This window comes from Enhydra lutris, unplaced genomic scaffold (genome assembly GCF_002288905.1).
Source record: "Enhydra lutris kenyoni isolate GAN:26980312 unplaced genomic scaffold, ASM228890v2 scaffoldscaffold37, whole genome shotgun sequence".
Taxonomy (NCBI): Eukaryota; Metazoa; Chordata; class Mammalia; order Carnivora; family Mustelidae; genus Enhydra; species Enhydra lutris.
The window spans coordinates 31,277,189-31,305,020 of NW_019154121.1; the positions used below are offsets into that span (position 1 = coordinate 31,277,189).

General features: G+C 61.4%; 1 protein-coding gene across 1 annotated transcript in view; it reads right to left on the bottom strand.

The window, feature by feature from the left end:
• Positions 1-24,316: 24,316 nt before the first annotated feature.
• The window catches only part of LOC111154447 (protein tyrosine phosphatase, receptor type N2), a 650,145-nt gene continuing 646,629 nt past the window's right edge, over positions 24,317-27,832 (bottom strand). The window contains exon 23 of the mRNA XM_022514054.1: positions 24,317-24,388. Within this exon, the coding sequence (XP_022369762.1) occupies positions 24,317-24,388 (72 nt within the window). The remainder of the gene's footprint in view (positions 24,389-27,832) is intronic.

Here is a 27,832-nt window from a genome sequence, read left to right on the forward strand (position 1 = left end):
CGCAGCCACGCCAGTCCCTCCCCCACACTGCTGCTGCCGCAGACAGGAGACCCCGGGAGCCCTGGGGCCCGGTCCTCAGCAGCTGGCCCAGTCAGCAAAGGAGATCACATCAGTGAATAGCCTCCTGTTTACGTCTCCTCGAAGTCCCAAGTCTGGGGCAGAGACACAGCAGTGATGTCATCCCCCACGTTCCACGCCTCCCTTTGGGACTCAATGGTGGGGTGATCCCCATTCAAGTGCTCACTGGGTCACCCGGCTCCTCGCAGGGAGGGCACATGGCGGCGGCGGCCCCAGCAGCTCCCGTGCCCAGATGACTGACGACCTCGGCCCGCCCCACACCTGCTCGCCAGAGAGCACCCCCTCCCCAACCCCTGCAGCCCGAAAATCTCTCCAGGTGTTTCTTGACCTGTACCACTCACTTCTGAATCGACAGAACGCAGAGACCCGGTTTACGACGTGAACTCCGTGTAGGAGGCGGCGGGCGAGTCTGTCTCCGGTTTGTGTCGTATTTGTAAGCAACAGACTGACGTTATTGATTTTCCCGTGTGAGACCTTCTCTCCTGGTCGGCTCCCCTCGTGACGCGTCTCTCTGTCCTCCTCTCCCCCGAGGAGCTTATAGTGTAATTTTTTATGCTTACGGCATAACTGAGGCCACTTACTATACTGTGGTGGTTTCATTTCTTGCATTAGATTTTGTTTTTTCATGGAATCACTGACTGCTCTCTCTTTTAAAAGAAACAACTTTGTTCTTCTATTTATTTATTTATTTTTAAGATTTTATTTATTTATTTGACAGAGAGATCACAAGCAGGCAGAGAGGCAGGCAGAGAGAGGAGGAAGCAGGCTCCCCGCTGAGCAGAGAGCCCGATGCGGGGCTCGATCCCAGGACCCTGAGATCATGACCTGAGCCGAAGGCAGAGGCTTCACCCACTGAGCACCCAGGCGCCCCAACTTTGTTCTTTTAATGTCTGGCTTTGTCCGGACCGCAGCTCCGCAGGAGAAACTCTCCCGACACGTCCTGACGCGTGCTGGGCGTTCTGAGTCCCTGCCGACCTGGGCGGCGCCCCTTCCCGAGCCCCCACCCCGCCCGCACACCCGCCCCTTCCGTCCGGCCCCCGCCACCCGCCCCTTCCGTGACCCTCCCGCTGACGGAGCACATTCCACGATTCCGAGAGGGGCTGTGTGGGAGATGAGTATTTTGAGAACTTGCTTGTCTAAAAATACCTGCGTTCTCTTGTCTTTCTTGACGGGTTTTCGCCCGAGAACATGCTTCAGTTGGAGACTTCCCTTGGAGTCCCAGAGGCCGTCCCTGCGCTCCGAGCTTCCGGATGGCCTGGGGGGTCCTGGTCCACCCGTGTCCCTGCCCGCGTCCCTGCCCGCGTCCCCGAGAGCTGCTGGAGTCCTTGCTTGTGGGCAGCTCGAGATTCGTGGTGCTCACCGGGCGCCGCCAACACGCTCGCGCTCTCCCCGGGCTCCGGGTGCGGGGCAGCCTCCCGCCCGCCGCTCTCCCCTCTGTTCCGGAGCACCCACTTGCTGCTCCGAGATGCCCCAGGCCGAATCCACTTTTCTTACCATTTTGTCCTGCTGGAGTTCTTCGTCTCCCCTCTGGGGAAATTGCTCAGCTTTTCCTTCCATTCTATTAAAAATTCTGCTTTTATTGTCATGGGAATTCCTTCTTGTTCTTCGAATACTTTCTTGTTCTTTTCTGTTTTGAATCGCATCCTCTGTCCCATGGCTGCGGTTTTGCTCTTGTCTCTCTCAACATCCTAGTTATATTTTCTGTGTAGTTTTCCGTACGTAAATAGATAAACAACTCCCCCCAGAGCTTGGGCACCTTTGGACGTACTGGGATTTTAGGGGTCAGGCTCTCCAAAGCTGGCCCAGGGTGGGGCTGGGGGGACGCCCGGTGGCGTCCGTCCCCCTGAGGGGTCTCCGTGTCTGTAGCTCTTCTCCCTGCGGCGGCCTGGGTTTGTCGAGGAGCCCGCCGGTCTTGTCTGGTGTGTGAGCCGAAGGTCAGGGGTTCGTAACGCAGTGTGCAGGCTTTTGAGGACGGCCCCCTTTTAGCAAAGCCATCCCCTGCCCTTGGCTGTTCCTGGCGTCCCTGAGCCCAGAGACCCTGGAGCCCTCCCAAGGGCGAGCCTGTCTCCAGCTGGGCGGGAGAGTGGCGTCCTGGCCATGTGGCCTGGGGGTCCGTGGTGGATGCTGCTGGTCCCCGTCTCAGGCTCATCAGGACCGTCTCAGCTGGGAGAGCCACCTCGGGGCCAGCCTCGCTCCTGGGGCCACTTGTCCTCTTGTCCCAACTGGGTCAGCTCTCCAGGTGCTTCTGGGGCTCTCACCTGTCTGCTAGGCTGGCGGGGGCTCTGGGGACCGTACCGCAGCCAGCCCCTCGCCCTTCCAGAGTTACTGATCCTGCGGTCACTTTGTAATGTCCGGCCACCTCATCTCCACCTCAGAGTTGGCTCCGCTGGGACCCAGCCAGGGGTCCTCCCTCGTATCACGGTCCCAAGACTGTCAGTGACGACATTCCACACTGTACTCGCGGCACCCCGTTACACCATCATACTCCATCACACCCACTATACCCCAGCACGACCCACTACACCCCACGGCACCCCGTTACACGTCCATGCACCCTCTTGTACCCCCTGTACCCCGTTACACCCCACCACACACCAGCACGCCCATCACCCCCCACTGCACCCAGCAGCACCCTGCACGCGCCACTGTAACCACCTTCTGTGTCTGCACTGCTCTCCTCTCCTCACGCTTGAACCCATACGAGAGCCCTTGTGGAGCTCAGCAGTGTTTGGGGTGGAACTGAACACCTGTGCCCGATGCACCCCAGGATTCACCCCAGGGGATTTTGAGTGCCGTGGGTTTGGAGGCTGTCGGTCCAGGCGCTGAGGGAAAGGGGACCTCAGTGGCTCGCAGACCAACGCTCAGGGGAGCTGGACGGCGGCTTCATCTTGGAAACACTGCACTAGACCAGACTTGTGTGTGAGGGCAACACGGGGGGCATCACGGTGAGGGTGGCACAGTAGGAATGTCACAATGGGGGTGCAGTTGTCACACGAGGGGCATCACAGTGGGGGCGTCATGGGGAAGGTGTCATGGGGAGGGCGTCACAGTGAGCATGTCACAGGGAGAGTGTCTTGGTGGGGGCATCACAAAGAAGGTGTCATGGGGAGGGCATCACGGGGAGAGCATCACAGGGAGGACGTCACTGGGAAGGCGTCACAGGGAGGACGTCACTGGGAAGGCGTCACAGGGAGGACGTCACTGGGAAGGCGTCACAGGGAGGGCGTCACTGGGAAGGCGTCACAGGGAGGACGTCACTGGGAAGGCGTCACAGGGAGGACGTCACTGGGAAGGCGTCACAGGGAGGACGTCACTGGGAAGGCGTCATGTGCAGGCTGGCATTTCTGCATGTGGCATGTCTCCATAAGCAAGAAGTGACACTTTCCCGGGACTTGGCACCAGGTCCAGGCTCCAGTGAGCAGGCTGGAGCCGGAGAGCGGCCACAGGTGAGCCCTGCGGTGACCCACCCTGCAGACGTGCCCTCGTGCACTGATCAGACCCAGTGCTTGAGACGCTGGGTGTGTGTCGGGGGACCCCCTCTTTCTGTCACATGTATTCCTGGCACCAACAATCCAGTTCCCCCGAATTTCATCTGGTTCCGTAAGGTTAAATGCAACATCTTCTGTTCCTTCTAGGAGGCCAGATTCTGAAGGCAGGTGCTCCCTCCCCTTCTCCCCGCAGTTCTGGCTCCAGCGACTCTGGTGACATCGACTCCTGCACACGCTGTGGAAATGCAGGGGACGAGCCAGATTTGCCCCATTTAACCCAGGGTTGCTTGAAGCCTTTGCGGGCAGGCCCTTGGCCGGACCGTCTCCAGCACAGGTGGGAGCAGGTGGTCCTGGGCAGAATCCTGCATCGCCACCGTCAGGGACCGCTCGCTGGGGGCTCCTCTCCGAGGACCCTCGTCCCCTCACCTCCATCCACAGGCAGTGACAGTGGCCAGCGCTCCGCACAGGCTTGCAGTGGACTCAGTGAGTTGAGGCCTCCGGCATGGACGCCCAGCCTGTGGCCCCCGAGGCGGCACAGAGGAGCCTCTGACCGCGACCAGGGGTCGGGGAGGGCTGCATGGCTCCAGCGGCTGTGACATGTGGACACAGCTGTGCAAAACCACAGGAACTTTTTAAAGTGACAATATACCCGTCCCTTTTGCAGACAGTCACGGGGAAAGGGTGTTTGGGATTACATAGATGTATATAGGTTTGTGGGTTTTTCTTTAAAGAGAGAAAGCGCACAAGCAGGGGAGGGGAAGAGGGGGAAGCAGGCTCCCCGCTGAGCAGGGAGTCCAAAGTGGGGCTTGATCCCGGGACCCTGGGATCATGACCTGAGCCGAAGGCAGCTGCCCAACCGGCTGAGCCCCCCAGGTGTCCCCGGATTCGTGTTTTAACCGTGAGTGGAGACAGTTTTCCTAAAGCCCTGGGATCACTGTGCTTTGCAGCAGCAGCAGCAGCAGCAGGAGCCACAGCAGCCCCAGCGGTGGGAGCAGCTGTAGTGCAGGGGCTGGGGGCTGCGGGGCTGCGGGACTGCGGGGCTGGGGGCTGGGAGCTGGGGGCCTGCAGGGCTGGGGGGCTGCAGGGCTGTGGGGCTGTGGTCACCCTCAGAACCTCTGGTGGCAGCCCCAGACCCTCTGTGTGTGTGCGTGTGTGTGCGTGTGTGTGCATGCGCATGGCCGCAATGTTGGGGAGGGGTACCCAGTGGCACAGGGACGGTGTGATTTTTGTGGCCCCTCCCACGGATGCACTATCTGGGATAGAACAGGAGGGACGCATCTCAGTAATGAACCAAATTGCAGTGCTGTCCCTAAACCATCGTAACCAGACAGAACATCACGTTTCCGCCTGGAGCAGGGTCTTGTCGTGTGTCCTGGAGACCGGCTGTCCTTGGCCGAGCCCGCACACACTCTGCTCTCACTTCTTCTTTGGTGTGATGCGTCTGCGCCCCAAGTCACCCCAAGCATCCCGGGGCGGTCTTCCTTGCAGGGCAAGGCTGGTCGTGACATTTGTTTATGGGGGGCATGTCCCTGTGCGATTTTTTGAGACGAGCCGCTGTTTGTCTGTATTTGCAATAATGGCCTAATTAGTTTTCGTACCCGCCCGACTGTGCGTCTAAGGCAGTTGGAGGCTGTCTCGCAGGAGGGGGCGCAGACAGGAGCGGGAGGCAGCCTCTGCGGGGGCTGGGAGCTGCGCGCTGACCCCCAGCCCCGGGGGAGCGGGCTCGCGGCTGGTTGCTTCAGGAAACTCGACACACTCCCAGCCCGTTGAAATTCCAGGCATCTCCTCATACAATTCCCACCTATGTCATCGTCAACTGGACCTTATCGTCATTTATTATGCAAAATTGAATTTTTTGAAGCGTGAAGAATGAAGTAATTTCGTATGCAAACAGTTAAAACCCTCTTGTGTATTCCGACTACGTACATGTTGATAAATTCACTTATGATGAGTGACAGTGCGAGACGCTGGGGTCGGGCGGCCAGTCCGTGGAAGACACTGATGAAAATGATAAACCGAACGCCAGAAGTGTCCCTGGCGCGTCGTGGAGGAAACGTGCAAAATGTCAGCGTCTAGCGGGTGTCTGTTAATAACGAAAAATGATTGTGCGTAATGAGCAGAGGTTTTCCTGGTGATTGAAGTGTGATCGCTTTCCGCTCTCACAGATGCCGGGGCTTGGAGGTTCCCAGTGCTTTGTGCCGACAGACGCTAATGACCTCTCCACCTTCTAAGTGGTGTGGGCCCCAGAGTCCTCCACCGCGCTGAGGGGGGCGGACGCTGGAACCCGTAGGTCCCTTTCCCTCCGGCCCACCGTGTCCCTGGGTGGGAGGCAGAGGCCCAGGCTGGGGGACGAGTTTTGGGCTTGGCCTCTGGGAGCTCACGGTTCCCAGCGGCTTGCAGGGCCGGACCCCATGGCCCGGTCACCGTGCCCCGTGACACGGTTGGTGGGGGGTGCATTCTGGGTCCGCTCAGGGAGCCCTTGGGCCCAAGAGCAGGTGTGGGGCGCATGGGGCCAGCATGGATCGTTTTGAATCTAAGGGCAGTCTAAGGCCCGGCACAGGCCACTCAGACACAGGGAGGGGTGGGGGCTGAGGCTGGGTTCTGGATGAGCGTGGAGTGGGGGTCCACACATCTGTGGTTGGAGGAGAGCCCCCTGTGAGCCGTTTGTTGGGGCATCTAGGCGGTTACTCCCAGCAGTATATGTGAGAACGAACTGGGCAGCGTCCCTTCCTTAAGGGGAGCAGATGGGCAAGCAAATAAAGGCGATGAGACGGGGGCCCGGGGTGGGGGGGCTGCTCTGCGCAAAGACACCCTGGGGTAGAGGGGCTCTGAGGCTATGCAGCGTTTGGGGCAGGCTGGCCTGGGGGTCCCCAGCTCATTCTGACTGTGCCGGTGCAGGTGGGCCTGGAAAGTGATGTCCACGGCCCAGCCCCGGGCGTGGGGAACCCATTCTTCCCTCCATGTTGGGGTGGGACTTACCATTTCAACCGTCCTGCCTGGGGCAAGTTCCCGGTGGAAGCCGTGATGACAAAGAAAGAAATGTCCCTTTTAGTAGTTCTAATGCTCTGTGTTTATAGAATGAAAATCTAATGCAAAAAACCCCAACCCTAAAAACTAAACACAAAGTAAATCAATGAGAACAAAGCCAGGCATACCGGAAACACTCAGGAACTTAAGCCAGTAGGTCAGCAGGACCCTGTGAGGAGACACAAGCCACCAATTCCCACTCGTTTCCCCAGCCGGAGAAGGTGAATTCCATGAAATGCGTCCTAAGGCGAATTCTTGCAGCTAACCTCCGAGCTTGTGGACTGAACTTATTTGGGAATAGGACCTTTGCAGGTGTCCTCAGTCCTGCTAGATGAGGTCCTACCTCAGTCCTACGACTTACGTCCTTGAAAGAGGAAGGATGTAGACCCACAGGGGACATTAGGTCATGATGGAGGCATAGGCTGGGGTGACATGCTTACGAGCCGAGGGACACCAGAGGCTGGGGGGCAAGGTGCAACCCTGCACTAAAGCCTCAGGGGGCTCAGCCCTTGCTGACGCCCGATCTCAGACTTGGGGCTCCAGACAGTGGAGGCGTGTCTGGCACCTGGCCGTGGCACCTGTCATGGCAGCCCTGGGGAAGGGGTGCGTCGGCCCAGGGGCCGGTTTGGGTGCCTTCCAACCAGTGAGAAGTTTGCCTCTAACGTTAAGAAATAGCTCTGCTGGTCTCTAACACAGACACACAGTTCCCGCATGTCACGTGCACGGCTCGGTGGTGGCTGTGAGAGCTCGGTGCGTCCTTGTCTCCCGGCCGAGAAACCCGAACCCTGCAGCCTTCAGCCCCCGCCCTCCTCCCGCTGCTTCGCTCCACCACAGCCCTGCCACGGCCCGGCCTCGTGAAGGACTGTGGTCTCCTGGTGCTCGGATGTGCTACGGCAGGCGTCGGCTCCCCGTTCGTGGCGCCGCCCCTCCGTCCTGACCGCGTCTCGCCCCAGCGATGCTGCCTTTCTGCGCACGGCCTCCTGCGGGGGTCCTGTGCACCCTGGCGGGGGGCTCACTGGGCTGGGTCCCAAGCCCATCGCTTTGGGCAGTTTTCCTTAAGATGAGAAGCTTGGAAATGTCCTTGCCTTCCACGAGTGGTTTTCCTCTGTCCTCTTGTGCGCATCAGAGTGCCAGGACCCCAGCATTCCAGCGCTGGGACGCTCCTCAGGGGCGTCCAGTTCAACCTCCTCTTTATGTGACAGGTGTGGCTCCTGGAGAAGCTGACGGCCTCTCCCGGGGTCCCAGGGCAGGGTGGCGGCCAGGGCCTCTGAGTGGCTCCTGTGGACCCGAGCTCCTGGCGGGCCAAGGTACAGGTTTGCGACCACCCCCGGAATGGCTCCTTTGAAGAGAGTCCTCGGGGTTAGGGTTAGGGGTGGGGCGGGGAGGACATGCATTCTCAGAGGAAGATAGTGGCCATCCCTGCCTTCCTCCTGGGACCACGGGCAAGTGCCTTTGCTCACACCCCAGTCCCGAGGTCGGCGGGCAGAGCCGGGGCCCGAGGAGTCTTGGGTGAAGCGGGACATGGAAACTCGTGGCCTGCGTGGACTGAACCTGGTCTCAGCAGTCAGAGCTGAATAAATATTTGATGATTGATTGAATGAGTGAATGTATAATTTTAAGCCTCTGGCTCTCCGCTAATCCAGGACTCCTGGGAAATCAGTCTTTGTGAAGTTGCGATCAAAGTTGCCTCAGATCCTTCTGGAACAGGCAGGACAGGAACAACAGTTTTCAAGACGGTGGATGCCAGTGCCAGGGGAAGGGCAGGGGGACGTGGCTTCCCACCCTTGGACCCTGGCTGGCCGCCTGCTACGGGCAAGGCTGGGGTACCACCACCAGGACGGGCATCCCCCCACAGACGGTCACAGTGCAGCAGGGCTGGGGAGACATGCGGCTCTGGGCTGGGGGGTGTGGGGAGACGGTGCCCTGGGCAGTGCTGGCCGTCCGAACGATGGGTACCTTTGGGTGACACTCTCCGTTTGCACTGGGCTTCCCGTTGTTCCCTCCTGGCTGTTTCACCTGTGGTTGCGGTACCGCACACCAGTCACCCCCGTGCCCCGCGCTGGTGGCTCGCCTGCCGGCCCCTCTGCTCTTCCGAGCCACAGCCGAGCTCCGTGGGCTTCCGCAAGTCCCACCCGGGAGCTGCCGTCTTCCCGGAGGCCTCCACTGTCGCAGACTTTCCGTCCCCCCTTCACAAACCAAGGGTCTGTAATTCCCGGGCATTTTAACTCCTGGGGAAACGGAGGGCTCACCTTCCCTGCAGCCCCAGCTTACCGGTCCGCTCCAAGCCCCACTGGGAGGCCGCGCTTGTCAGGGAAATGAAATAACTCGGCCCGTCTGTAACCACCTTAAAGCAGAGGAAGAGAGAATCTGTGCAGTCACGTGGCTGGGGGGGGCAGGGCGGGCAGGGCACGCGTAGGGCTTTGGGGGCACAGAGGCCCGTAGCAGGGCCCCAGGCAGGGAGAGCCGGGGTGGCCTGGGCCAGCGGCTTCAGCAAGGGCTCCCAGGACGAACACACCAGCGCCCCCTGGCCTCTCCTTGGCCAGGACACCCCCTCCCCAGTCAAGGCCGCTTTATCGTGGCAGCGGTGACCCTTTCACGGAGCCCCCCCCCGCGGCCCCCAGGAAAACTCCCCAAGGCTCTGGCCTGACTCCGGAGCCTCCTTCCCTAGTGCAAGGTCCAGGCCTTCCGCCGCCTGCGCTGCTGGAGCCCGCGGGGCCACCAACGGTCGGATTTCCCGGGGACGCAGCACCGGGGGAGCCGGGCCTCAGGGGCGCAAACTGTCCGCAGCTCGGGGTCGCCGGGAGAAACGGCAGGAGGGCCGGACAGACGCAGGCATTTCGGCCTTGCTGAGGGACCGGGCGCCGTCCACCCTCTTCTTCGAAGGCGCGTATGTGAGACTTGGGGGCGGGGGTGCGCGCGGAGGGAAGACCCGCCCCCGGCCGCGCGCGCGCGATCCCGCGGGACACCCTGGGGGCCCCAGCGCGCAGGCGCAAGGCCCAGCCGGGCTCCGTGAAGGGGGCGGCCGGCTGGACCCGCGGCACCTGCGCCCGGGCCGCCACACCGCGGGGACCAGCGGGCGCCCCGTCCCACCCAGCGGCCGCCCTAACCCTGCCCGCGGGGCCACGTGCGCCCGCCCCGCTGTCCCGCCGCAGGAGCCCGAGGGGCGGGTTCACTTCCCCGCCCGCCCGCGTGGAACGGAATTAGGTGGGCGGCCACGGGGACACCGGCCCTGATGCCGCCCCGCGCCCCCCGCCCGGCCCTCCGCAGCCGCAGGACAGACCATGAGCGAGATGGCGACGGCCGGGGCGGGGCCTCGGCTGCAGGTGACCCGCAGAGTCCAGGGCCGCGCCGGGGTGCCGAAGAGCGGCGGGAGGCGGCCCTGGGCGGGCGTCTGACCCGCGCCCGGAGTTGAGTCGCAGTGTCCGCCCGGACCTGATGCGGGAGGACGGGGCGGGGGCGGCCACGCGGCGCGCAGGTGTCTGTGGTCCGTGGTCCCTCCGGGCTTTTCACGGAAGAGGAAGGTTCAGCGGGGGTTTGGGTTCCATTTCCTGGGACAGCAGAAGCGTCAGGCCCCCCGAAGTGCTGGAGTTTGGATCCCGCACAAAGATAAGATGCGGACGTGAGGACGAGGACGTGCTTCCCTCCGGAGCAAAACACCGCGGGCCTGGATCAAAACGCACCGGCCTGGCAGAGCGCACGGTGGGGACCGGTTCTGAAGGGCGGGTCGCCCGGACTGTGGGGCAGGAAGGAGCAGTGAGCCACCCCATCTGGGCTTGTCAGGTGTGACAGACGCGCTGGGGGAGCCACTCAGCAGCCACCAGCGACTGGCCGTGGGGGCCAGGCTTCCTCGGGGACACAGCTGAGTCCAGTGGTGCACCTGCCTTTTCACCTACGTGGCCCCAGGGGCCAAACCTAACTGTTCTGTTCTGTAGTGGGAGTGGACTGGAAATGCCACCAGATGCTGACCACGCCGTCCCGGATGGACTTCCTCGTGCGTTTGGTGGATGGCACTGGGCCTGCTGAGCCCAGGGGCTGTTTCTGGGCTGCGAGCCAGGCGGACTGGCATGGGGAGGCAGGGACAGCTCGGAAGGGCCGTTTGCACTGGCTGGCTGATGCGGGCAGTTTCCCCCTGAGGTGTGGGGCGGAGCTCCCTTCTGTAGGAGCGAGTCCTAGGCTGAGCAGTGGCCTACCCCGCAGCTGCTGTTTCGGGAACGGGGTCCTGGGCCCAGCGACAAGCCATTACACGATCCGTACCGTGTGTGCATAGTCTGGTACTCGGGCGTCCCGTGATTTCTAGGTGAGACTTTGTTCCCCTTCCCAGATCTCACCAGGGAAGTCGTGTAGCCCCTCTGGGCCCTGATGTTTCCATCTGTGCATATACGTGTGTGTGCACCACGTGTACACAGGTGGACAGTCGTGTATACGTGCACACACATGTGTGCACATGCACACGCGTATTACGTATATCTGTGTATATGCGCACATGGTGCGAGGGAGGGCTGGGCACAGATGGCCTCAGAAAGATCTCCCAGACCTACGAGTCTCTGATTTCATCAGTCTTTTTCAATGAACAAACAGTGCCTGCCCCTTCTGTTCCCAGCACTGTTCTAGGAGGGTCTCCGCCCTCTGCGCCCTGCTGGGCCCACCCCAGGCTTCCACCTCTCTCACCCCCACTGCCGGCTCATCCCCGTTTCCTACCCCCCGGACTCACGTCTGCACAGGCGCCCTGCCCCTCGTGCCTCCATCCAGAGCTCTGCCACGGCTGCCCCAGGTGTGTCCCCCAGCAGACCGTCACGGGATGGGGAGGAGAAGCCAGCCGCGGCAGAACCCACGCCCAGCCCCAGTGCATTTGCTCTGGGTCCGGGAAACAGGTGTAGGGAGGGATTGACAAACGTTCCCACTCGGGGACGCCGGAGTTCCGCAACGGGAAGGAGTGCCGTGAGCTGCTTCTACCCTCTCTTGGATCCTTTCTTCCACGCTGTGGTGTTCAGAGATCTGTCTCTGGGGAAGCTGGTGGAAACCGTTCGGTAAAGGCAGCCACAGTGGCTGAGGGGATGGGAGGACCCGGGGCAAGCCTACACCTCGTGCTTTTTGTCAGGATGCTGCCACAGCCTTCGCCCCGCTCCGGAGGATGACCGTGCAGATTGTGCCCGTCCAGGCCGACCTATGATAATAACGCGCACTTGTCCTTGTTACGAGCGCCCTTCTGTTGCGACAGTGCCCTGCAGCTCCTCACAGCTCCGTGGGCACCAGTCCCTGGTTAGCCGGTGTGCTTCGGGCCCTGGCCGGGACTCGAGAGGGTGCTGGCCGTCTGCAGGTGAGCTGGGGGATTGCCGGTGTGCTCCAAACCACCGCCCGGCCCCAGTCTCCGGACGCACATTTCTCCGGAGCCTTGAAGGGATGGAGCCTTTTGCAACAGTCACTTCCACTGAGTGACGTGGTCAGGAAACTTGTTGCTTTAGTTAAATGTACATTTTGGGTCAACGCAACTTCTTACATTTATGCTTCGTGGAGTACAATTTTCCAAAGAATTAAAATGCAGATGGTGCTTACAGGCCAATATCCTTATGAATATGGAGTAAAAATCTTCGACAAAATATTCGCAGACCAAGCCCAGCAACACAGCAATGTGGTCGTTCACTGCCATCAAGCGGGCTTCACTCCAGGGATGCAAGGACGGCTCAACACCCACACGCCATCCAGGGCGGCGCCTGCCTTAACCAGGTGAAGGGTGAGCCATGCTGCCATCTCCGCCCATGCGGAAGAAAATCTGGTAAGACGCGACGTCCCTTTGTGAAGAAAATCTCAACGAAGCAGGCACAGAGCGAACATGTCGCAACTAGCACAGGCCGCATACGACACCCCCACAGCCGGCGCCGCCTTCAAGAGGACGGGCTGAGACAGCAATGCCCAGACTCACCACCAGGGCCCCTGCCTCGCCTGGGGGTTGGCGGGACGCAGAATGGCCTCTGGCTTCTAGAGAGTGACAGAGCTCTGTCGGCTGCTCCTGGCCTGGCCCTCCGAGCGAGCGTCCCAGCTCCCCAGCTCTCCCTGCCCTGTGGCCCCGGTGGTGGCCGTGCCGGCATGCTTGCCTTCCTCTGTAGAATGGGCCACTTTCTCTAGATGCTGGTCAGGACTTTCTGGCAGTTTGGCTGGACTGTGCTGAAGCGTGGTTTCCGTCGTGTGTTTCCTGCTCGGGCTGTGCTGAGCTTCCTCAGACTAAAATTCTGTCTTTCATTAAATGCGGGACTTGGGTGATTATTATATTTTCAATTATTTTTGCCTTGTCCTCTTGCTCCTCTTTTTTTCTGGGACTCCAGGCCCATGAAGCTTCTACCGCGTGCTCCGGTCCCGCGGGGTCCCGAGGTTCTCTGTTGGTTTCCTGTTGCCGCAGAAGGAGTCACCCCAGATGGACCAGACTAGAACAGTAGGAGCCCAAACCCCGTCTCTGCAGGGGTCTGTCGGGGGCGATTGCACAGGGCCCGGGGAGGGGCATGTTGAAGTAGACCCCGGACCCCTCGCTGTCCGCTCCCTGCAGGTGCCTCCCTGCTGGGCTCGGAGGGCAGAGGCGGGTCCTCCTGTCCGCGCAGCTGGCCCCCGGCCCCTGGGCTTTGGGGCCGTGTCCACACTCAGGCTCTGCTGGTCCCCACGAGCAGGAGAGCCAGCGACACACCACGGGAAGTCTAACTTAATCCATGCACAAATATGACAAGAGTTTTATTTTTTTGCTAATAAAACAGATTACTTATCATATGGCATGGGTTGAAAATTACTCAGTCTAAAAATGTCTGATGAACAAAGGCTTAATTTTAGCAAACAATTCTAAATCAAGCACTTATGAAAGGCAACTTTTGTTCCCAAACCAAAAGGACACCCTCCCTCTTTTGGATAAAAAGAGAACTTGCTCCAGGAGTGGTGATGTCGGCACGGACCACCTCCTCACTGGAAAGTCACCGCTCCTCCCGGCCTCCCCTTGTCCCCGCCAGACAGACCCTCAGCAGAGGCCCGGGCATCCCGCACCTGCTGGGCTGTAAGGACAAAACTAGGGATGTGTGTGAGACGGAGACAGACACAGAGAGAGACAAAGACGGAGAGACAGGCAGAGAGACAGAGACCGAGACAGAGAGGGAAGCATCAAATGCTGGTGCCAGAGGGGCCAGGATACAGCTGCTGGGATGGGCACGTGAGCATTGCCGCGGCCCCCGGAGGCCTGTGCTGGGTCCGGGAGTCTCCAGGTGTCAGGGGTGCTCCTGAGTCAGGCCTCCAGCACCAGTTCTGCGGAGATCACCGTGCTTGAAGGCCCAGGCCTGGGACTCCCCACAAGAGCCAGTGGGCAGGGGCGGCCGTGCCTCGCATCGCAGTAGCCCCCACGGCAGGGGCAGGGGACAGAGGCCGTGCGCTGTGGGCTCAGAGGGCTGTGGAGAGGCAGGGGTGGGCAAAACTCCATTCAGGTGCGGTTGAGTGGGGTCGTCACTGCCCTGCCTCGTGAGAAGAGGCCTCCCGAGAGGACTTGGGGTTGGGGCCGAGTGGGGACATCGGGGAGGAGAGGAAGGCCCCGGAGGGCAGCCTGGGAAGGCAGAGCCGCCTGGCCTAGGCAGGTGGGAGACAGTACCCTGGCCCGTTCCCGCGCGGACGATCTGCCGTGGTTGGGGTTGGGGCCAGTCTGGGGGAAGCACACGTTCCGTCCCCTCCCACCCCAAGGAGCCACGGGGTGAGCCTGGTCTCTAGTGGTGGGGTTGGGGTCGGCCGTGGGTCCAACCAGCCCAGGGAGCTCTGGGGGGAGTTCCAGTAGGATCTGGCTCCGGTTGGCACTCACGTGCCAGGCTCTGGGGGTCTCCGTGTGACACCCCCTGCCGCTTGTCTGCTTCCCTCCGAACTCTTCCGCGCGGGGGCAGGGCACCCGAAGGAACAGGGCTCCTGTGAACTGGCCTTCCTTGCCGAGACAGGCGCGTCCGTTTACGCCGACAGCCCCCTGTGGGCCTGGCTGTGCCCACGAGCCTTCCTGGCGAAGCTGGGGTTGGCTGGGCAGTGGGGAGGAGCCTGTGGTCCCTCGCCCAGGAGGCACAGGCCTGGGGACACGGGGCTTGTGTCCCGGCCCTGGAACTGGGAATTGTCCTCTGCTCTGGCCAGTAGCCTTGGCGGGAGGGACACTCAAGTCTCTGAGCCTGTGGCTTTTCTTCTTTCCTTCATGAATTCCCTCTGTTGGGGCCAGATGTGTGGGGCACTGACCCTCGAGCTAGTGGGCAAGGGGCAGTCAGAGACATAGCAGGGCGGGCCAGCCGCCCCTGACCAGCCCTGGACGGGCTGGCTCCCGCACTGCCCCGTGGGACCCCAAGGATCCCCAGCGTTGGGTCTAGTCAGCCCGGTGTCAGGAGAACCACCCATGGGGGGCGTGGACAGCGGTCGGCACTGGCTGGGGGCGGGGAGGGGAGGCTCCAGCTCGGTCCTCCCACTCTTCCCCTTGGGGCGGACGGGCTACCTTGGGCTAGTGGACGAGCTTCTGAGCACAGCTTCTCTGGGGCAGCCGCCGCGGTGCGCAAGCCTTCCGCGTGTCCCAGGAACTTGCGTGCGCATACGAGGAAACGAAAATCCCATTTTAGTGCAATTTATTATGAAAAAACTTGTAAAAATTTGTATCATCTTATTAGTTTTATTTACGAGCAGAGTTTTTTCTTTTTCTGTCTGGAATGGGGTCTAGTGCCAGTTTAAGAGAAGTGCACAAGGGACGCCCGGCTGGCTCAGTTGGTGGAGCGGGAGGCTCTGGACCTGGGTTCGTGAGTTCAAGCCCCACGGTGGGTGTGGAGATGACTTACAAACAAAATCTTAAAAAAAAAAAAAAAAAAGCTATGTGAAATCCTAAGTGACAGAAGTCCGTTTGCTCAGAGGGAGACAGACCATCCTTGTGTCTCAGTCACCTTGCTGCCCCACATCAGAGCCCGGGGGCTGCGGGGATGGGGGTGGCCGGGCCCCAGTCAGGCCTGAGACCTTGCTCCTTAGTACTTCCGGCCCTTGGGGAATCGTGGGACTCACAGGTTCACTCAGACCCTGATACCCTTTGTTGGGTTTCTCCTCCCCTGCAGTCTCCATCCCCACCTCCCTGGGCTCCCCACCCCACCTTCCCCCTCTGGAAGGAAAGGGCAGGGAAGAGGTGACAGAGTTTTATAGTACTACCCTGGCTGCCGCGTGGGGTGCAGACCCTTGGGGGCCAAGGCAGGAGCAGAGAGAGAAGTCCTCACAGTCGCCCAGGGATGTGGTGGCTTGAATTTGCGCAGGAGCTGTGGGGGGCTGGGGGCCTGGGCTTCGGGTGGGTGGCCACGCTAGAGCCAGCAGCATTTTAGTTTGGGACAGAGAGGAAGACCCCACAAAGCTGTGGTGGCATCTGCAGAAGGGTGGAGGGAGGCCCCCTGGAGGCTGGTGGTGGCCTCAGGAAGTTCGAGGCCCTGGGGAGGCAGCTGGCTTCTGGGGGGCAGTTTGCTGCCCAGAGAACTTGTGGAGCCAGGGGAGGGGCCGGGGAAGGGGCCGGCTGGCACGGGCTGTGGTGGCTCCAGGCCACACCTGTTGGACATCTCTCATCCGTCCCTCTGGTTTGGAGACCGAGAGGCGGAGCCCGGGCCAGGATGTCACGTTTGCACAATCAAGAGGCCCCTGGGGGTCAGATGGTCTCTGAGCCCACATTCTTCCTGGCCCGGGCTGGTGCTTCAAAGCGTTATTTCTGTCTTTAATCTTGTTGCAAGACAAGCGCTTTTAAACACTTGACAAAAATGAACAAAATGCAGGGAATCAGGGAAGAAGAATAAAAGGACAGAGTGAAGGAGGCGTGCCGGGATCGGCCCCTCCTGCTTGTGCTCTCAGAACCTGTCGCGTGTTTGCCCCGAACTGCTGACCCTTGTTAAAAGCCCAGATTCCCCACTCCCATATGGAAACCCTGACTCAGTAGGCCTTGAACCCAAACTCCGCTGTGACCTTACAGCTGGACAGGGCCCTAGTGGTTCCAGGCCTGGGCAGGTGCTTAGTGTTGTGCCAGCATCTCCCAGGCACATTCTTGTGCCCATCCAGAGCTGCTTGACCTCATCTTCAGGCCAAAGACCCTCAGTTCCTCCCACCTGAGTCCAGTTGTATATGTTGTGCACTGCACAAGGACCCCTTGCTGAGGGGATGAATTGGGACTGAAATGCAGCTCTGGCCTTGTGGGCCACACGCAGGAGGCTGCCGGGTTCTCAGCTGCTGGTAGCAGAGAGATCCTGGTGTTCTTTTTTTTTTTTTTTTTTTTTTTTAAGATTTTATTTATTTGACAGAGATCACAAGTAGGCAGAGGAAGGCAGACAGAGAGGGGGAAGCAGGCGCCTTGCTGAGCAGAGAGCCTGATGCAGGGCTCGATCCCAGGACCCTGGGATCATGACCTGAGCTGAAGGCAGAGCCTTGACCCACTGAGCCACCCAGGCGCCCCAGACCTGGTGTTCTTAGCTGCAGACCTCAGAGGACCCTCCTGGAGCGGCTGAGGAGTTTGGGCGAGTCGGCCCCAAGCACAGTTAATGGCGATGTTCTGATTTTCCCAGGCCAGTCAGAGGGAGGGGTCCTCCCCCTCCACCCTCCCTGCCTGCTGGCCCCAGGGCCTTGTTCTGGGACGTTTCTGCCCTTGTTCTCCTGCTGCCCTGCGGTGCCCACCTCCCTCCCGCTTCCTGCACTGTCCTCTCGAAGCTCCCCCACCCTGGGCAGGAAGGTGTCCTGTGACCTCAGCCTCTGCCCTGGAGTCTCTCCACTCTTCCGGCGGCCCTGTGGGACGGGCACGCAGCATTGCAGGCACCATATAGCCCTCAGCCCGGGGGATCCCAGGCCAGGTTGCTGAACCCCAGGAGCCACAGAGGGCTAGGGTCCCCTTGTTTCTCAGTGATATTGGTTTTTTTTTTTTAAGATTTTTTTTTTTTTTACTTATTGGACAGACAAAGATCACAAGTAGGCAGAGAGACAGTCAGAGAGGAGGAAGCAGGCTCCCCGCTGAGCAGAGAGCCCGATGCGGGGCTGGATCCCAGGACCCTGAGATCATGACTTGAGCCTACGGCAGAGGCTTTAACCTCCTGAGCCCCCCAGGCACCCCAGCGATACTGTTTTCTGATAATAACCCACATTTGAACCCAGGAGACACACTGTCACGCAAGGTGTCCGCTGTGGTGTTGATGGCGTGTTAGGGTGAGTGGGACACCCTGGCCCCAGATGTCCAGGCGGTGGGAGACCAGAGTGGGGCGGCCCTGGCGCTGCTCTGCACGGGGCCCCTGTGGTGACCAGCCTGGGGGTGATGAGGGTGCGGGCACCACGTGCAGGGGAGCCCCTGTCCCTCAGCCAGAGCCATCCCCAGCCCCAACGGCTGGCCGGAGGCCGGCAGCCAGTACGTCCCACTCGAGGCCTTTCCCTGTGTCCTGCAGCTTTGAGCAACCGGACGGGGAGGTTCTCCCCTGTTGCCTGCGGCACAGACTCCTCCGCTGGGAGAAAGAGCCATTTTCTTAGGTGCCTCCTTAACAGGACCCCCGGGTCTGGGGAGACTGTCCAGCCCCGGAAAGGAGGCAGCCCCCGCGGCCTCTCCCCCCACAGGCCCCAGCCTCAGCGCGTCCTCCTTTGGGCGGTCACCAAGGGTGCCCCAGCAGGGGCCCCCAGCCCTGTCCCCCACCCCATCGGTCGTCACAGCGGGTGCCCCAGCAGGCCCCGCCCCCAGCCCTGTCCCCACCGCCCTCCACCCCCCCACCAGCCTGGAGGGCGCTGCCGCGCGGGGTTGTAACTGAGGCGACTGGTGGGCCGGTTGCTCAGGGACTGACTCTGCCGGTTCAAGGGGGACAAGGGACAGCAGCTGAGGGCGCGTGAGGCGCAGCAGAGGCAGGAAGCTTGCACGCTCCGCGCAGCCCACGAGCACGCGCGTTCTCGAGTGGGAGAGACCCGGCGCCCAGGACGAAGCCGAAGGCTCGGCGGCAGGGCTGGCGTGGGCGGGGCCTGAGGCGCGATGGGCGGGGCAGGTGCGCGATGGGCGGGGCAGGTGCGCGATGGGCGGGGCTGGTGCGGGCTGGTGCGGGCTGGTGCGGGAGCGCGAGAGAGGGAGGGCAGCCCCGCAGGGCTTCGGATGTCACGTTCCCACGCGGTAGCTGAGGAGCGCGGGCTCCTTCCCGCCGTTTCCTTCGCCCCCAGATCCCGCCCTCCCGCTTGTGCGGGGTGGACTCCGGGAGCTTCCACCGGGCCGGGGTGTCCACAGATCTGGGGAGCTGCTGCGGGCGTGTCCAGCCAGCTGGGCCGCTGTTCTCCAAACCCGCAGCTGCCCGCCGGGCAGGGTCCCCTGGAGGGGCCAGGCCTGAGTGTGGCTGCACTTTCCAGCGTGTCCGGCCCGGGGCAGCGCGGCCCACGCCCCTCGGTCAGCCCCCCGTCCCGGGAGGAGTGCTGGGAGCAGGGGCGCTGCGCGGGTGCAGGAGGACAGCTACACCCGCCGGCGCACGCGACCCTCCCGGCCATGTCGTGTCTAACGAACTGCTACGGCGGGTTCCCCAAGGCCTGAACAAAAGGAAACCGGCCGCTGTGTAGGGACAAAGGTGTAATCAAATTCTAATTTTCTATCCCAACAAACATCTTAGAATGAATGCCTTTTCCACTAATTATGAAAGTTTATTAGTGTTCTCCTTGATTACTAAAGCACACAACACATCTCACGAAATGTTACTGTCCTTACCCCGAAGGGAACAGAGAGCAACGGCGACAAAGACAGCTGACAGTTCGCGGATAGCTCTTCGCAAGTCTGAAGGTGATTTTCCAAGAAACGCGCAGCCTCCTACACCCAAGGGGCCCCAGCTGGGGGAGACCCTGGGCCGGCCCCTGGTGCAAGGTGGGCCCGGTGTGGGGAGGGGCACTGTGACCTGCCGCCCTCATTGGACACACTAGAGAAGTAGATGCTCCTGTTGCCACGGAGACAGCGGTGAGGACACGGTGCGGACACTGTGCGCGAGGATGCCCCACCCCTGGCGGCAGGGCGTGGTGACAAGTGGACTCCGTGTCAGTGGACAGGGCTGTGCCAGCCCCCATGACCACAGGCCTTCAGCAGAGGTTGGAAAACTGTGCGGTCCTGACCAGCCCGGGCCGCTGGTGAGAAGGTGCCGAGCGGGTCTGGCCGGGAAGGATGGGTTGCGGCTGCCTGTGGGAGGCAGGGGTGAGGGCCGTTGTGGAGCGGAGCTGACTGTGGCACAAGTGGGCCAGGCAGTGACCCCAGAGCCCTCACGCTCCCAGGACTTGAGCGACCAGCAGGTGCACGTATGAGCACACGCGGGTTTTTTTCCAAGGATCTGTGGTGACCCCAGTTGCAAAGCCCTGAACACGGATTTAGGGGCTCACTGTGAAGAGAGGCATTGTGTGATTCTCAATGTAACTCGGGTTACAGAAGTGCAGTGCATAGCTCTTCCGTTTTCTTCCTGTAAGAGTACGTCTAACAGTTTTTGTTAAAAAAAAGAAACAGTCTCAAGCAACAATTTCACGCATCCCGGAATCGCTTCCTGGTGAAGCCCGCGGTGTTGGAAGGGGGACAGTTAGAACCATGGCAGACTTGGTCTCTGGGGGCGACTGGGGGAGGGGTGGGCGTTCGGCGCCGCTGCGTGTGTCCGGATGAATTCAGAGCCTCCTGTAAGGTGGGTGACCGACCCCTCTCCGTGCCGGGCTCGCTGCCCCCTGGTGAGGGTCTAGAGGAGCGCACGTATTGTCCCCCTTAGCCCCCCAACTGTCCCCGTGTTCCATGTGATCTTGAGGCCCCTCAGGACCGGTGGCTGCAGCCCCTCTGTCGGAGTAAACACTTGGTGCACACTGCATGCTGGGTATTGTCGGGGAAGAAAGCCCTCCTGTGGCTGGGAGACGCGCATCCCAGGTCAGTCCAGAAGGACGTGCCATCATGGTACCAAGGACCTCCAGCAGGTGTCCGCGGCCGCTGGAGTGGGGGCACCTGGGGTCGGAGCGGGTTTGCAGGGCCCTGGGGTGGGGAGTGCCCTAAGCTGTGGGGCGAAGGCTCTGCAGGGGGCCTGGCCCCGGTTCTGCCTCCTCCCAGAACGCTGGCTCCGCGCCGGCTCAGAACGCCTGGCGCTCACTTTCTTTCACTGGGTCCTCAGCCCTGCGGACCGGTCGCGGCTGGTACCTCAGAGGCTCCCAGCCTGCGGCTGGACCCGAGACCTTAAGCACAGCTTGTCCCGCGAGCGCATTCGTCCCGGGGTCTAGGTAACCGTTCCCTTTGGATTTCACTCCCTGAAGCTGTGTCGGGGGGCCTGGGGGGCTCAGTCGGTTCCGTGTTCCACTCTTGGTTTCTGCTCGGGTCCTGACGTAGCGCGGTGTCGGGAGAGTCTGCGTGAGGCTTCTCTTTCTCTCCCTCTGCCCCTCCCCCACCCCAATAAATAAATAAATAAATAAATAGTTAAAAAAGAGAAAAGACGTTGCATTGGGTTCTTTTTCGAATCGGCTTCCTCCCCCGCCCCGTTCTGACGGGCGGTTCGGTGAGCTCGAACTCCTTGCCTTTTGCATCGTGTTGTGTGCGACTCGGAGGTCCCTGCCCTGCCGCGGTCCTCTCCCCCCAGCTTTGCGGTGGTTTATGGGGAGCTAGTCCAGTCCTTTGGGGCGCGTTCCTCTGTGGACGCTGCTGGCCCGCCCGTGTGGTTTTGCCTTCACTGAGGCTCAGCGCCCGAGGGTCCACCGGGCTCACGTCACCTTTGAACCTGCTTGTTTGGTTTGGGTTTCCTGTGCCACGTGGGCAGGGTGGGCTGGCCCCCACCCCCTCTCCTGACGCCTTTCTTCTCCAGCAGGACCGCGGGGCCTGCTGGCCGGTCTCCGGACTTCGGCCGTGGTGGCCCCGTTCCGGGCGGGGATGTGTCGCGGACGGTGTGGGATGGCGTGGATTTTGTGAACTGGTTGTCAGATACAGTCGCTAATAGAAAGTGCCCTGTACGCACAGAAACTTTCTGTCAACACACAGGCGGCCGCTTGCTAGTTCCTTTGAGTCCCTGTTCCCACCCAGCAGTTGCGTTCTTCCCGGTCCCGTCCTGGTCACTCACCGCCCACCCCTCGTCGAAGTCACTCCTCATTGGGGGTGTTTGCATCCAGGGGAGGAGATTACTGATGCTGGTGAACGCGGAAGGCAGGCATGGGGAGCCCTTGGCTCCGTGGCCCGGATGACGAGGAGGACTGGCTGTGTCACGACCGTGGACTGGCCGAGTGTGCGTCCTAGGACAGGCTCAGCACGTCTCCGCGTGTGCACGGTCGCAGAGAGCCGGCTATGGCCACCCTCCAGCACAGCGCCTCCTGGGGCTACCTGTGCGGGGTCAGAGCCGGGGCTCAGAGCTGGCCCCCTGCCCTCCTGCGGCTTGGCGTCCACACTCGCCCACGCGGATGGCGGGTTCCTTCCTGTCCTTTCCTCAGAGCTGGCATGCAGCACGTGTTTCCAGCACATCTTGTCCGGCGTTCCTGTATTCACGGCGGGAGGGGACCTTTCCTTGGGGATAACCAAGGCCCTGGGGCCGGCCAGGGGCGCATTCGGACGTGGGCTTATCATGAGAGGCCTCCCTTGTGTGATGAGCGCAGCGTGTGCGGGACCAGTGACCGCAGTGTCAGTGACTCACGGCAGCGGCGGCACAGTCCACCGAAGCCCGGGCGGGTTTGACCATGAGGCCGACTCCAGATGGGGGGTCTGAGAGACAGATGTGACTGGTGTCCGTCCAGCGAGACCGGGCGGGCTGATCTCCCGAGAAGAGCATACCGGCGCATGGGGGGACACTGAGGCCCTCAAGCCGATGGGACCTGAGTCCATGACAGCTGACTCCACACGCCTCCCGCGCCGCTGCGGTCCCTGAGGCGGTACAGGACCAGCCACAGCGCCCCACCCCGTGCCGCCCGTCCCTTGTCAGGTGAGACTCCCGAGTGAACGTGTGTCTTTTCGGGGTGGCCACTTGGATGTGCGTGGATGGGCTGTTTGCCAGGAGGGGTGGGACCCTGAGGCCCAGGAAGGAAGGGTCACCGGCCACTGCCCCTGAGCTCACAGCGTGCAGATGGGCACGGGAAGGGGGCGTGGGGACACTGCACGGAGCACGGCCCCGGCTGGTCACGGAGATCCTGCGTCCTGTCTCTGGGATGCTCTAGCCTTGGCACACCGCTGACCCTGCTAAGGCAGACCTCTTGGAAAGGCTCCCACCTGCTCCCGGACCTCTAGGAGCAGAGGACGGCAGGGAAAGTTGTTCTGTCCTCCCCAAATAAAGACCATTCGAATGTGAAATCAAAAGTTTAATCTGACACAACTAAATATATTCATATATCTCACACTGGAGGATTTTTTGAAACATCAGAAGTTAGAAATAACAAGTAGGTATATGCTTCCTATATTCAGATAAATTTGTTTCTATTCATTATTTTGATTCCAGATAGGGAGAAACAACTCGCAAAAAATCATGGATCTATGAGAGCAGATGGCACGAGAGTGTCGCTTAAAGACGCACACAGTGTTCTGGCCTCTTCCTCCCCAGCACAGGCCGCGGACGCTGCTGGGTCCTGGGAGGCAGACTCTGTTCAGGGCGGGAAGAATGTGTGGGGTCAGCAGGCAAGGAAGGCTACCGCGGGTTTCCCCACACCGAGTCCTATCACAAAAGCTGCAGCCTGTCTTCTTAGAAGCTGTGGTTCCAGCGACACGAGTTCCTCTCTCTCAGGGTGTGTGGGGGGGTGGCAAATTCAAATCCCCTCAAGACACTCAAGTCACACCCGTGTCTGACCCAGGTGACCCGGGGGGAGGCCCAGAAAATGCTGCCGTTTCCACTCTTCTCCTGCTGCGGGGATCTCACACCCAGTAAAGCCAGCAACGCCCGTCACCCTGCATCTCCTTCTGCAAACAGGGAGCCCAGGGGCTGCTCTCGACGCCGGCAGGGCCCAGGACATCCCCCGAGAGGGGAGCACAGGTGCCTGCGGGGGCCAGTGGGCTCCCCAGGGACCCCGGAGCTCCTTACCTGCCAGGCCGCTCCCCCAGTCCCGGTCGTCCCCAAGGAGAGTGGATTAGCGGGAGCGGCTTTGGCAACGTGCAGGTCTGGACTTTAAAGTTAAAAATGCGGCTCGAAACTGGTGGGCGATGTGAAGCCTCCCCGGGGCGGCTGGCCTGGGCTTGTGTGCCCAGAGACCCAGCCCTTCTTTGGGGGGCGGAGGGCGGAGTTGGGCTGTCAACAGCGCGGGGGTGGTGTCGCCCGCATGGGAGCAGAGGAGAGAGGCAGGGACCGTGTTCCTCTTGTTTCCCCGAAGCTGTGGACGGTGAGGGTAACAGGAGCCGGGCCCCTCCCGCCGATCCGCCCCTCCCAGACAAACGCCAAGTGTCTTTCCCGCGCTCGGCGGTCTTCACGGACTTCCCCTGCCGCCGGCTTTCCCTGCGTCCTCTCCCCGCCCAGCTGGCCCATCCCCCCAAGCTACAGCCCAGGATCCAGCTCTCTCCGGGGAGACCTGCGTCACTGCTGCGACACTGTTTGCGGATAAGAGCGTGGAGGTGTGCTTTACGGAAGTGAAAACAGATACGGTGACTGTCCCTGTGATTGGATGATCCCACAAATCTCCCCTTAGCATGATCTGGGTGAACAGGAATGCACATTGTAACCGGGGGCCGTGCCGACGAGACAGGGACACTGGAGGCGCACAGCTAAGTGGCATCGCGATTCGCAGCGACGGTCACGGGTGCGGGCCGCTCCCGGCCTCGGTGGTCACTGTGGGAGGGCCCTGAGGATGGCGTTCACCTCCTCCGCCACGGCCGTCAGCGCAAACTCAAACTGCTCCTGGAGGGACGAGAAAGGGAGAGTGAGTGGGACCGTGTTCCTCTCGACTCCAGCCTCCAGCTCAGCTGTGGTGTTCTGCAGAAAGAAACGGTTCACGAAAGGAAAGAAAGGCCCCCTATGTCCCTGGAAAGGAGAGGACGGACGGTTTGTACAACGAGATCCCGTGTTCATGGTGACTAGGGTTTCTTGCTCATCTTCTGTCACGGAGGGGCCCCCGCCTGGTCCCTTCTGACTGCACAGGGACAGCAGAGTGCCCAGCCCTTGAGGCCCAGGGCAGACGCAGACCCCGGCCGCTCCGAGCTCCAGACCCCATGCCAGCTGCCGCGGGGCCAGCCGAATGGCCTCCCCTCGGAAAGGCAGAGGGTAGAGTCATCGCTCTCATGGCCGTTGACCTAGCGTCCAGCCGGGCCCCACCCTGCTGCACCTGCCGGGAAGCCCCACCTCCCCACGGCATGTCCAGCTGTAGATGTGCGTGCACACATGTGCTCCCGGTCACAGGCACACGCTGGAGGGGACATGCCGTCTCACACGCAAACCTGCCAAGACCAGGAGGTGCAAGTGAGGGCGGTGTCAGGGCTGTTCTCCGGAAGTGTTCTCGGCAGTCGGAAGCAAAGCCCACCCTTCCACGTGGCACACAGGCCACCCCCCTGCACGTGTCACACGACGCGCCCGCCGCTGCACGGGAAACTCGCAGTCATCCCGGAGGTCACAGGGAAAATAAGTGGCACACACAATTGCCTCCGGAGAGCTTCTGGTGAAGGAAGCCCTATGGATGGTTTCAGTGCGGGAGAACTCGAGGGGGAGGCAGCCGCAGATCCGGAAATCACGGTTAATACTGACTCTGAATGCCGGGTAAGCGGCAGGAACGACAGACGGTGGGATACTTCAGCGCTCACTGTGGGACCAAAGACTGTCGCCAGGTGTTCTCTTTGCGCTGGCGCTGAAGGACTGACCCGCGTGGACCCGCACGGCGACCTTGCTAGTGGGCACGCAGCCTCCTGACGCACATTCTGGACGCTGCCGTCACAGGGGTGCCCCGTCGAGTTTGCCGCGGTGCAGCACTGGCGTCAGGAGGCAGGCCCCATGCGCCCGGTGTCCCTCCTCACGCTCGAAGATCCCAGGGGAGTGGCCTCTGGCCGTCACTGGGGACAGGAAGCTGTCTGCTGTCACTGTCTCTCCGGGTAACAGCCTGTTCAGGGGGACACGTCTTCGGGAGGACCCAGTTTAGGACGCACGAACAGTCACACCAGACCGTTTCTTCCCCAGTCGCCGGCTTGACGAAGGGGAGAGCAGGGTTTCGTGATGACTGGAAATGTGCAAAGACGAACGGAGACTCTGGAACACTCACGTCTGGGATCTTGTGCCTGCAACGGCTTCTGACACCCTGAAAACCCATCCCGGGACATAGCGTTGTTGGCGAAGGCGGCAAGTTCACACACTGGGAAGCCTCCGTGGCCGTCAGGAGGACCCGGTTGGGGTAACACGTGCTACAGGGTCCGTGACAAAAGCAGACGGCATATGTGACCCTGTGCCTTGATTGCCCTCATCAGACAGTCCATGTTTGTAGCACGCGTGATGCGTCTACAGGCTTAGATCCTTACTGGGTGGTTCGGGTGGCCCCGGGAGCAGGAGGGCCTGCGGGACACGGTGGGGGTTGGCACGGCCCTGAGTCCCACCACGGGAGTAGCTCTGGGCACACCGGTAGCAGGAGAGGGGGGCTTCCTGGGACGAGGGGCCCTTGGCAGAGGCGTGCTGTGCGCTGCACCTCGGGGCCAGTCAGCGAGGACAAGCCCCGTGTCCGGCCTGCACCTTCCTGGAGAAGCAGCCGCGAGTGGCCGTGCCGCCGCGTGCTCTGGTCTCCGTCCACCGGTGCACACGGAGTGCACACCCGCATCTCAACGGCGTCACCTCTGCTGAGAGGCCTGCGTCAGCCTCTCCGAAGCCCGGGAGCCGACAAGCTGGGCAGACCCAGCCTGTGACGCACTTGTGCTGTGGTGACTGCAAGGGTCGGCGGAGGCGTTCGGGGCGGCTGCGTGTGCGTGTGCGTGTGCGTGGGCATTTATAGTCACACTCAGATGCGTGTTTGCGATCCCCGAGGCTCACACAAAGGGCTCGGGGGACCCACAACATTGCCATAGTACTGTCCTCATTACTGATTTTGAAGGGGGTCGCAGCGAACGCCTGTCCCGGGCCGCCACCTGCATGCAGTGCGGACGGCCCCCTCCTGGCAGTGCTTTCCCGCGTCCCCCTCAAGGTGGGGGCGGGACGGAACGCGCTCCGGCCCTCAGCTCAGCTGTTCCTCCCGGCCCTGCTGCGTCCTTGCGTCTGATGTCAGAGCAGACAAGGGACCGGGTGCACACGTGCGCGTGTGCGTGTACACCCACGAGTGTGTGTGTTCCTGTGTGTGCGTGTGTACACACTGGTACGAATGTGTGCTACCCGTATACAGGAGTGCACACAGGTGTGCGTAACAGTGCGCACACGTGTGTTTATACGCACGCACACAGGTAGGTGCGCACATTCACGGTGCACGTTCACACGGTGCATACATAGGTACACACACGTGCACGCGCACGGCCACATGTGTGCACACAGTGCGCACACACGTACACGTGCGTGTTCACAGGTGTGCACACGTGTGCACACGTGCACGTACATGGTCACATGTACACCCACAGGTATGCACACCTGCCTGCGGGGGGGATAGAGACACAGCGCCTTAGGGGAACCATCTCCAGGTTCTCACAGAGCAGGACGCGGGTCGGGAGGCCTGGGGCTGTGAGCTGGAGTACACTTAATTCAATCAGTCCTTGTTGCTCCCGGCCCTGAGCAAGGTAGGGGACAGGCTTGTGGAGCAGATCACAGACTGGGCGAAACCCGAATGCAGAGATGGGCCAGAGAGGCGCAGGCAGGAGGTGTGGGCAGCCCACGTGTACCCCGTGCACACCCACCCGGGGCCAAGCGACGTCAGTCCTTCCTGGGGACACCGGGTCAGTCGGCTTTTCTTTTTGAAAGTGAACATCGAAGAGAAAGTGTCGTTAGAGAGCATTCAGGCCTTCGGTTAAGGAGGCACCTTCACGAGATGAGGGCACAGAGACAGGGTCTGTCCCACAGCAGGCGTAGAAGACGAGACATCACTCACCCCGTGACTGTGCTGTTTTCACTGTGTCCGCGATTGCATCTCCCTTCCTAGGAATGCGCGTCCTAGCACACTCCTGACAAATGTGCGGTGAGGGCCTCGGGTGGCCTCTCCTTCGGCTCGGGTCTCACAGGCTGTGACCCCGCTGCACAGGACGTGCCCGCGGCCGACGCCAGCTCCGTGGCCAGTTCCCGCCCCGGGGAGACACGCGGCCTGCGTCTGGGCCTTGCTGGACCGAGGCTTTGCTTCCGGGTAGAGAAGCGGCTTTCGGGTTTTTTGAACGTGAAGATAGAGTTGTGTGGTCA